General features: G+C 38.0%; 1 protein-coding gene across 1 annotated transcript in view; it reads right to left on the bottom strand.

The window, feature by feature from the left end:
* LOC120142892 (bidirectional sugar transporter SWEET15-like) overlaps positions 1-10,673 on the bottom strand; it is a 40,291-nt gene that overhangs the window by 11,517 nt on the left and 18,101 nt on the right. The window contains exons 2-5 of the mRNA XM_039157367.1: positions 1,258-1,506; positions 991-1,152; positions 787-906; positions 489-686 (exon numbers count right to left, since the gene is read on the bottom strand). Of these exons, the coding sequence (XP_039013298.1) occupies positions 489-686; positions 787-906; positions 991-1,152; positions 1,258-1,506 (729 nt within the window). The remainder of the gene's footprint in view (positions 1-488; positions 687-786; positions 907-990; positions 1,153-1,257; positions 1,507-10,673) is intronic.

Genomic DNA, 10,673 nt, shown 5'->3' with positions numbered 1-10,673 from the left:
TCTTTTGGAACACGTGAAATAGAGAAATGGAGGAGCAGCTAAAATATCTGCCATAGCCAACTGGAAGAAGAAGAAGAAGAAATATGTTTCCTAATGAAACAAACATGGTTCCTTTCTCCTATTAATGAATGAAAAGATTCCAACCACACAGCTCGCAACTCGCTAGCTTTGCCTTGTCAGAGCTGGAAACCAATTTAATACGATCCCGATCAGTGTGAACGCCCCGCCCCCCTTCTCGTAGTTCCAATTCATTCATCTTTCCTCATCAACACGGTACTTTACAAATGGGAAATAAATGCCCAGAACAATTCATGGTTTGTATTTTTAAACAATAACTACAAATATCATTTCAACATGGAAACTGAAAAATACAACACGTCTCTATTATATATCTATATGTAGTCATCTTCTTCAAAATAAAGGGTACAGCGTCTGATGATCAGTTTGTGTTTATTTCAAACTGGACATTCATTCGAATCTGCAGCCACTGGTTGCTTATCAGCATGTTGAATGTCTAAAGCTACGGGATGAACTTCGGAGGCGCTTAATGTGCCGAGTACGACGATGTTTTTCGTTTGTTCTGGAAGCTTCTTCTCGTCCATGGCAGTTGCCCTTTCGCTGTGTCTGTAGACTGCGTATAGGATCATCTGGAGCATTCCCAGTATGAAGCCTAGTACGTTAGGGAGCTGTCGATTTTCACAAGGGAAAACAATAAAGTTAGTGGCCTCAAGTGAAGGATGTTGTGTCCCTTGTCAGTGTCCTACATGGAGAAGGAAATTGGCTTACAGCTACGCAGAGGTCCTTAATGAAGAGCCCGCAGGAGAACCACATGACTGCACTCAGTGTGAGGAAGAATGATAAGTTGAAAGGCATGAACTCAACACTCTTTGTTCGAACAACTCTTGCCTGAAACAACAAAAGAAAAAATAAAATCATATTAAATTAATTAATTAATCTGCAATTAAGAAAAAAATGAAAATGGATACTCACCATGATATTCAAGGGTGCTGCGAAGACTGACACAGAGATGGAAACACAAATCCAGCCAATAACCGGGACACGAATCGAACTCTTGAGCATAAAGTGTGTGAGGATGAGAATGAAAGAGAAGATCACCACGTTCATTGCCACAAAAAGTTTCATGGCAGACTTCTGCAAAATTTCATACGTACACTCATCATATACATAGGAACCGACGTATGATTTTACGTTAAGATTGCAAACTTAGGAAATTATATACCTATAATATTTACTCACCCTGCTATCCTTCGAAGCATAAGCCAAGTACATAGATATGTAAACAGTCTCGACAACGCATCCGAATGAGTTGATGGTGATGAGGAGGAAAGCACCCTTTTTAACCAACGCGTAGTACAGCCACAGCATGCAACTGAACAATGCCACCTGGTACGGCAGCGACTGGAAACTTTCCGTTGATTTCTTCTTGAAAATCCGGTAGAATGTTGCATGCAGAATGATTGATTTTTCGTTTTTGTTAGAAAAAAACTACGTATTACTAATCATTAAATTAATGCATTTATTAGGTATAAATTGGAGCCAATTCTGACAAACATTTTGTTTAAGCCGAAAATAGTTAAACAAAAAGAAAATAACATGTTATGCATTATTCTCTTTTGCAACTCAACCAAAATTGTATCTTAATAATGTAAAATTTTTATGTATAGGATAAACACAAATAAAATTTTAGAGTGGACATAACTAATAAAATAAACAACTAACTAAAACAAATTCAATTTTTTCGGTTGTCACGTTCCTGGTCTAAAAGCTAGGTGCATCTACCATTGGAGAAAGACGAAATTAATGAAAAAGAGAGAACTAAATGAGAAGAAAACAAGGAAAAATTTAAGATGGTATATGCGGTTGTGGTGTCGTGAGTGATTTTCTTAAGAGTACTACATTTACATTACTTGGGGTACAAGGAAAATGACTAAAATGGAAAATTCTAAAATTAATGAGTGTGAAAGTCAAATACGACTCAAGTATTCAGGAGAATTTCATGAAAAATGAAGAATCCGATCTAGTCCAATAGATCTCAAGTAAAAACGAGTTGGAACGGAGAAGAAAAAAGATAACAAGAGCATATCAGCATTACCTAAGACACCAAAAACGACAGCCAAGGTATGGTGGTCACCCGTTAAGGCCATATCTCCCTTATTTAACAAAAGAAAACTGCAGAGAGGGAAGGGGAATGTACCCTATAGCTCTCTTTTGTGGCACACTCTCTTATGGAATGCCGAATGGAGAAGGGGGGGGGGGTTATAAGAGAGAAAAGTGGGGAAGGTGGTGGTAAATGGTGATGTGAGCACATAATTGTGTGCGCGCATTTAACTCCTTTTTATTGCATCACAAATTGCCAAGTGCAGACGTCAGTAGTAGGTAGGTTCGGTCGCATAAAATTAACCTCATTTTTTGTTTACATTTTAGTAACGTGTACACCTTTCCGACCTAATTGGCATCCACATTTTTTTACTCTAACCATTTATATTTTTTTATAAATAGTCTAAGATGATTATAAGATAATATATGTTTATATTTTTTCTTAGTCATTGATAATATACGTATATCCTGTGGACGCCCATGACTTCTAGAGAACAACACTCCTCTTAAATAGGAACGGAATCAAGATTCCAGTTCAAAGGGACAAAATATAATTAACAATAAAAAATGAGAGACAAAATATAATTAATAATAAAAATGGAAAGAACTAAGTCAAAAATAAATTAAAACTTGATGGTCTACTTAAATATTTATACTTATATATTTTTTAATAATAAAAAATTTGAGGGGACATAGCTCCGTCCCTACTCTTAGCCACAAAAATCACTTAATGGGTTCACAACTAATATTCTTTAAATGTTCTTGTTAAGCTTCAAATTCTATGAAATATCTAGATTTTCATGTAGGGTAAATAGTATTTTCACTTATTCATATAAAGTGTAGGAGGTTTGGAAGCGAGTAGCACAAATGAGTTTTTATTTTAGATGTACGAAGTTTAAAAGACACTGTTAATTAATTTTGATTGAGAAAATAACCTCAGTGACAAAAAATCCCATATAATATACGATTTTAACCAACTTTTTCCGGATTTGCCAAAATGACCAACAAAATCGCAATGCGATCGCTAATTCGCAACGCGATCTCCATTATCGCAAATTCGCGTTGCATTTTCGCAATGCGATAGTTGAAAATCGCGTTGCGATGGTCTACAGTATCGTTGCGATTTTCCCAATTCGCAATGCGAATAAGTAAATCGCAACGCAAATTGGGAAAATCGCAATGCGAATAAGTAAATCGCAACGCGAATTGGGAAAATCGCAATGCGATACTGACTATCGCAATGCGATAATAAAAAATCGCAACGAGATACTTACTTTCGCAACGCGATACTGACTTTCGCAACGCGATAATACATAATCGCAATGCGATTTTCAAAGCGCCATTAGTATCCTGGCCAAGTATTTTATTTTTAAATTCCAAACACGAATATTAATATATTGGAACACTGAACTGTCCACAGTATATCCCGTAATCGCAACTCATAACCTAAAACCTAAAATCACAACTCAGTCCCATCTCCATCTCTCACTCTCTCACCCATCTCCGACGAAATCCGTCCCCATCTCCGACGAAATCCGTCTATCTCCATCTCTCAGAGCCACCCTCACAATCAGAAATGGAAAATCAACCAAATCAACCAACGAGGGTTAGTTTTTTTAATTATTTTCTTTTTGAAATTTTTGCATTATTATTAGGTTTTTCATATTGAAATTGATGATAAGTTTACTGGTAATTTCAATAATAGATTAACCATTTCACTTAGATTGCTTATTAAATCAACCGAGAATCGCAACGCGAAATGCAAATCGAAACGCGATTTTAGTTTCGTGTTGCGATAGTCGAATTCGCGTTGCGATTTTCATTTTCGTGTTGCGATTTTCATTTTCAGAAACTATTCTTCTTCTGCAAATTGAAACTTGAATGAATTGCATTACTTCAACCAAAAAACAAAGACAAATACGAAATTCACAGTGTTGCATATTTAAGTTTGAAGAATAAACTACTACTATTTATGTTTATTATTGTTTTTGGTATATCTTCACAGTGTAGTTTTTGGTATATCTAATTTAGTATGTTTATTGTTTTTGTAGAACTTTTATTCGGCTCAATTGACCTTGAGAAATAAAGTCAGCCTGGCCAAAACAATTGCGTCGAAGCTTTCACCTGCACAAAGAAAAATATTTGAGGATACATGCTTCGGGCCATGGCTGAAAGTACAACATCCCGGTGGAGATGCGATGTTGACACACCTGTTTCTTCAAACCATGACTAGCGATCTACCAGAGACTACACAACGTCGTGATGAAGAGATATGGTTTGATTTTCCACCGGCGTATACGTGTTTTGGGCGGGAGGAGTTTTGCTTAATCACCGGTCTACGCTTCGGACACGATGATGTAGGTCGGTACACTAGACACATTACCCGCCCATCATGGCTATCCCGGGTTTTTCCTGAGCTGGAGAGGCCGAGTCTACACATAGAAGACCTGACAAGATTTTTGAATAATAAAGATGGTTTTACTCGGATGGATGACGTCGACGTTGTCCGAGTATGCCTTCTAATTCTTTTGCATGCCGGCTTTTTAGGCAGAGAGGCCAGACAACCTATTCCAAATGATCTAATCAAATTGGTAGAAGACCTAAATGCGTGGAACCTGTTTCCGTGGGGCTCGTATTTATGGAAAGCTACATGGAATAAGTTATCGTTTGCCTTGGATGATCGAAAAAGTTTGCATGTCGATGGTTCCAAATACACTTTGACAGGCTTTATTTGGGCCTTTAAGGTAAGAATTTTTATATGATGTTTCCAAAATTATAAGTAATTATTTAACAATTACTAATGTTTGTTATTATATTGTTTGTAGATTTGGATATTTGAGGCCTTTCCCGCCATGAAGACATATGCAATAAAAACTTCAAATGATATTCCCAGGGCTATTTCCTGGAAGAGGAAACGGACCTTGCAATGGGAAGATTTACTACGGTATACGACAATAAATAATGTAAGTTAACATAAATACTACCATATGTTTATAAACAAGTTATTACTAGTACACGTTTAACTTTGTTTGAGCTTTTATATTGTTAGGAGGCCAACACTCCTCTACAGAGGCTGACACCCACGGAAGCTGAGTTTGCCACTGATTGGTGGCAAGCTAGTAAGCGTTTTTTTGATGGAACGGTTGATGAACAGCCTCCACTTCGGGAGCCATCACCTCGCCCAGAGCTATCACCTCACCCAGAGCCATCATCTGATCGACCCGGCTATACACCTCCACAACGACAGCCATCACCTATTCTGTCACATCATCGAGCCTCTTCTCCACCATCACCGCAAGATAGGCGACCGGCAAAGATGCCACGACGTTTATCTCCCTGTTCTCCACCTCCACCTCAACGGGATGAGTTAGGGGAGTTACGTGATGAGGTCAATGCCTTGCGTGAGGAGGTCGGTACTTTACGCAAAGACGATGGTGCATGGCGTGTTGAGGTGTCTACATTACGCGGTGAGGTAGCCGCTCAACGTGAGATGGTAGCATCGTTGCAGAATGAGGTTCATACTCTACGCAACGAGGTAAGTTTAAGATTTTTCATACTCGTAATTCATTCGGTTGCTGCCAATACTGCTAAATTGTTTTTGTTAGTATTTGTTTTTGGTTTTGTTTTTGTCTTTTGGTTGAAGTAATGAAATCCATTCAAGTTTCAATTTGCAGAAGAAGAATAGTTTACTTTCGCAACACGAAAATGACTATCGCAACGCGGAAATGGCTATCGCAATGCGAAATGAAAATCGCAACGACAAAATCGCAACGCGAAATGAAATCGCAACGACAAAATCGCAACGCGAAATGAAAATCGCAATGCGATTTGTGTTTCACGTTGCGATTTTGTCGTTACGATTTCATTTCGCGTTGCGATTTTGTCGTTGCGATTTTCATTTCGCATTGTGATAGCCATTTCCGCGTTGCGATAGTCATTTCGCGTTGCGATTTTAAGTTTCGTGTTGCGAAAGTAAACTATTCTTCTTCTGGAATGTTTATATATGTTGTCCTTTTAAATGTTTATATAAGTGCTTACTTCTGGAATGTTATCTGAGCATTTTGTGAACTATGATAGAATAATGATTTGGGTGAATACAATGCTAGTTTGAAATATATTTGTCTTTGTTTAATATCATGTCTGTTTATTTACTGATTTATGTATTAATTTTTTTAGCGGCCCGATAAGGTGGATGCTTTACGTCGGGTTTTCCTTGCACGACGGAGTTCACGCATCAGACGGCGTGGACGTGCTATTACGTCTCCGTTCACCCCAATGGTGCGAAGACTCCGCAAGAAGAAGCCCGACTCACCGGTCATCCCTCAAGAGTCCCCTCCAATCGTTCAAGAGGCCCCTATTCTCCCTCAAGATTCCCCCCCCACCGTTCAAGAGGCCACTGTCATCGTTGAAGAGGTCCCTCCCACCATTCCAGAGCCCGATTCACATGGGGTAATATATCGAAGTATTGAGAAACCCCCACCGGTTCCGGACATGATGGATGAGAGTTGGTTCTCGTATGAGTTACCGGCTAGTACCCTTCCAGTATCTGAAGTGGAGAGGAGACAACTACCGGAAATAATTGTGGATAATACCCTTTGGGCTAAGACCGCAGTTGATTTTTATCTACATGAGCGGAGCCAAGGGTGTTACACTGACATCAGCAAACTCAACGATGAAATGTTTTTGTTGCTTGATCGGTCTTGGTGGGGTGTGCTATTAGGGGTTGAAGACAGTGGCTATTTGGATGGGGAGGTAAGTCTTATATTTGTCTTATATATGATTTTGATTAATTTGTTTAAAAATTAATGTAATTCACTAATATATGTATTTTTTGTAAAACAGCATATCGATGCGTGGGTGTCACGTCTACTAATAATAAGGAAGCTTAGGAAAAATAAAAAAATTCGCTATATACAATAATGCCGACGGCTTTTCACGCAGTTCACTTGAAGAATCAACGAGATGAATCATTTTTGTTGGGCAATGGACAAGCTAAACTTTATCCTGCATGGTGGGAGGTCGATAAGGTTAGTGTTTATTTTTTAAATTTTTAAAGGTGTTCATAAATAAGTGCGCAAATAAATGAATTATTACTTATGATCGCAGGTGTTTATCCCTGTTTTGGAACGTCGTCACTGGCTTCTCGTCCAACTTCAGCTCCCATCCCTGAAGATAATAGTATATGACAGCATGATCAATTACATATCACTGTCTGATTTGAGAGATATTTTCAAGGGATGGAGCTCTCATTTGGCTAAATTCTTGGATGGGATTAAGTATTGGAGTCATTCTGGACACAAGAAGCCAAAAAAAGTTCAATGTCACAGTTGTCAGAGACGAGACCGCGCCACAGCAATCGCCGGGAGCCAGAGGGGATTGTGGTCCTCTCGTATGCCTTTGCTTGGCGCGTTTGACGACGGGAAGCACAGAGTTTTTACCTCCCACCAATAGAGATAGAGCTGCAGTAGGCTTGTGGTTTCGGCATTATATGGCTAGAGCAATATATTCGAGACGCTGCCTACCTGCATCCGCGTTATGAAAGTGTCCATTGTTAATTGGTAAGTCAAATGCAAGTTTTGTTAACATATATACTCCTTTTGGTTTGAAAATGTTTGGTTAAGTACCTAGAATTCAATAATTTGCTGTTTGTAGGTTTTAGATGTGTAGGAAGTCTTGTTTGAGCAAATGTTTGGTTTCTGCAGGTTAATCCTTAAGTGAGCTGCGTGAAATGGATGTACGGGGTCACAAAGTTGTTGATTCATTGATTCAATAATTGATGAAGAAATAAGAATTATTATTATTTTTGATTGTTTAATTGATTTGTAAAAGATGATTTGTAAATGTTGATTTGTTTAATTGATGTGTACATAATTTGTGTTGAAATGTAATAGTTGATTTGTTGATTTTCAATCTGCTTTATGTTGAAGGCAAAACAGACTATCGCAACTCGAAATGGCTATCGCAACGAGAAAATCGCAATGCGAAATGAAAATCGCAATGCGAAATGAAAATCGCAACGAGAAAATCGCAATGCGATTTTCATTTCGCATTGCGATTTTCTCGTTGCGATAGCCATTTTCGCGTTGCGATAGCCATTTTCGCGTTGCGATAGTCAAATGAATGTCTAATAAGTGATAACAACTGAACAGATCATAGCAATGTTCAAACTCAAGTTACTAATACATGCCTAACTGAAAATGTTAAAAGTGCACACATAAATACACATAATGCAAGTTTTGTTAACATATATACTCCTTTTGGTTTGAAAATGTTTGGTTAAGTACCTAGAATTCAATAATTGTTAAAAGTTTATGCATGTTAATCCTCGTTGCCTTTTTCATTTCGCATTGCGATTCTATCGTTGCGATTTGCATTTCGCATTGCGATGGTCAAATGATTGCCTTTCGCAACGCGATTCTGACTTTCGCAACGAGATAATACAGAATCGCAATGCGAGTTTCAAAGTTCGCAACAGGTTTTAGTTTCACAAGCCAAATTTTTTGTGTATATATATACGCAGCAGCAACAACTCATAACCTAAATCCCTAAATTGCAACTCATTCCATCTCCATCTATCACTCTCTCCGGCGACATCCGTTCCAATATCCAACGACATCCTTCCTCATCCGGCAACAGGTCTTAGTTTCGCATCTCGTTTGTTTAGTTACAACCATAAAATCATCTAATGTTGATCATGTTTGGATAGATTTGTGTTTTGGAGGGTCATGGGAGAATGTTCATGGTGTTTTACAATATATGCCTTTACCCATGAATCTTCAACTAAAACTGTCATTAAAGAAGTTAACTTATGAAACCCTAATGTTACGTGTTTCAAAGAAATTGAATTTAGAGCCCTAAGTAGATTTAGGCTATCTTATCAGAGAAATGGTAAAGTTTATTTGTTAACCGGCAATGAAGATGTTGAACGATTCATTGCTTACATTAATGTGTCAAGTGATGATGTTACATTGTATGTTGTTGAACCTAGAAGTAGTATTGTTGGGTCAGTAGCGGGTAGTAATCAACTAAGTGGGTCTCAAAACCCACAGCCTTTCTCTAATCCAAATCCAAATCAACTTTCAGCACCAAATTCCAGTTTTCGTATTGACCAATTAGACGATGATGAGCCAAGAGAAAAAATTGTGAGTACTAGTCAGTATTCAAAATTTGATCTTGGTCAATACCTGGACTTTGATATTGGTCAATACATGGATTTTGATGATGTTTCAGAAGAAGAAACAGACCCTGCGTGTAATGATTTTGATATTGGTCAATACCCGAATTTTGATGATGAAACACCCGTTGCCGAGGAAGATGTTGTTGATGATAATGAGGAGGAAGTTACGACTGTGAATGAACATGTTGAACATCCATTCTGTAATTCATATAATCCTGAAGAAGAAAAAGAAGAAGAAAAAGTCCCCGAAGAAAAGAAAATGCCACGGGAGTATAACTGGAATATGCCAGAATTACTTCAGTTACCGGAAGAAGAGTTGGCAAAGAAAGCAGTTGATTGTTACACAAAAGTTATTCGTATCAAGAAAGATGATTGTTTTGATACAAAGGAAGACTTGAAGATAGCTTTGTATACGAAATGTGTGGAAGATGGCTATCAACTAAAAGTTAACAAATCAAGCAAAGATCGTTTCGAAACAAGGTGTACGATTGACAAAAACTGTACGTGGCGTATGATTGCAAAGAGGATAAAAGATTGCGCAATGTTTCAAGTTAGGACTTTTATTGATAAACATACATGTTCAAGAACCCAAGTTTTTCCTCACCATAGACAGGCAAAAAAAAAGGTGTTGGGTGGTTTTCTGGCTGAGTTAATGTTTTGAATGGCAGGGTATATCGGGGACATGAAATTATGACTGACATGAATGCTCGGTTCAAGATTAGTATATCATATTCTCAAGCTTGGAGAGCCAAATGTTATGCCTTGGAATTGTTGAGGGGGTCGCCAGAAGCATCGTTTGCCCAACTGCCGGCTTATTGTCACAATTTAAAGCTGAAAAATCCTGGGTCGATAACTCATATCAAAACAGATAGAGATGGACGCTTTGAGTTGATGTTTATCGCCATTGGTGCTGCGGTTAGTAAATCAATATAATTCTGTTGACTCATTTCTGTTAGTTACATGCATTTCACATTTAAATGATTATATTTCTTGTGTATATTATTTTGTAGATTCGTTCTTTTATTACTTGCATGCGCCCAGTTATTATAGTTGACGGAGCACATTTGAAAGGTCGATACCTTGGAGTAAACTTATTAGCAGTAGCCATGGATGCTAACAATGGGATATTGCCAATAGCTTACGGGGTTGGCAAATCTGAAACCTCTGATTTATGGACATGGTTTATGGGGCATCTTAGGGATTGCATAGGTCCTATTAGCAATATGACAATCATATCCGATAGGGCAAACTCAATTGACAACGCTGTTAGAAGGTGTTTCCCAGATGCTTTTCATGGACTTTGTGGTGTTCATTTGTATAGAAATCTAAAATCAAGGTCTGCTGGTATAAAAAAGCACAAATGGACATACTGGAAGGC

The sequence above is a fragment of the Hibiscus syriacus genome, unplaced genomic scaffold, assembly GCF_006381635.1.
Source record: "Hibiscus syriacus cultivar Baekdansim isolate YM2019G1 unplaced genomic scaffold, ASM638163v2 tig00110831_pilon, whole genome shotgun sequence".
NCBI classification, from domain to species: domain Eukaryota; kingdom Viridiplantae; phylum Streptophyta; class Magnoliopsida; order Malvales; family Malvaceae; genus Hibiscus; species Hibiscus syriacus.
This window is presented reverse-complemented; position numbering and strand designations above follow the sequence as displayed.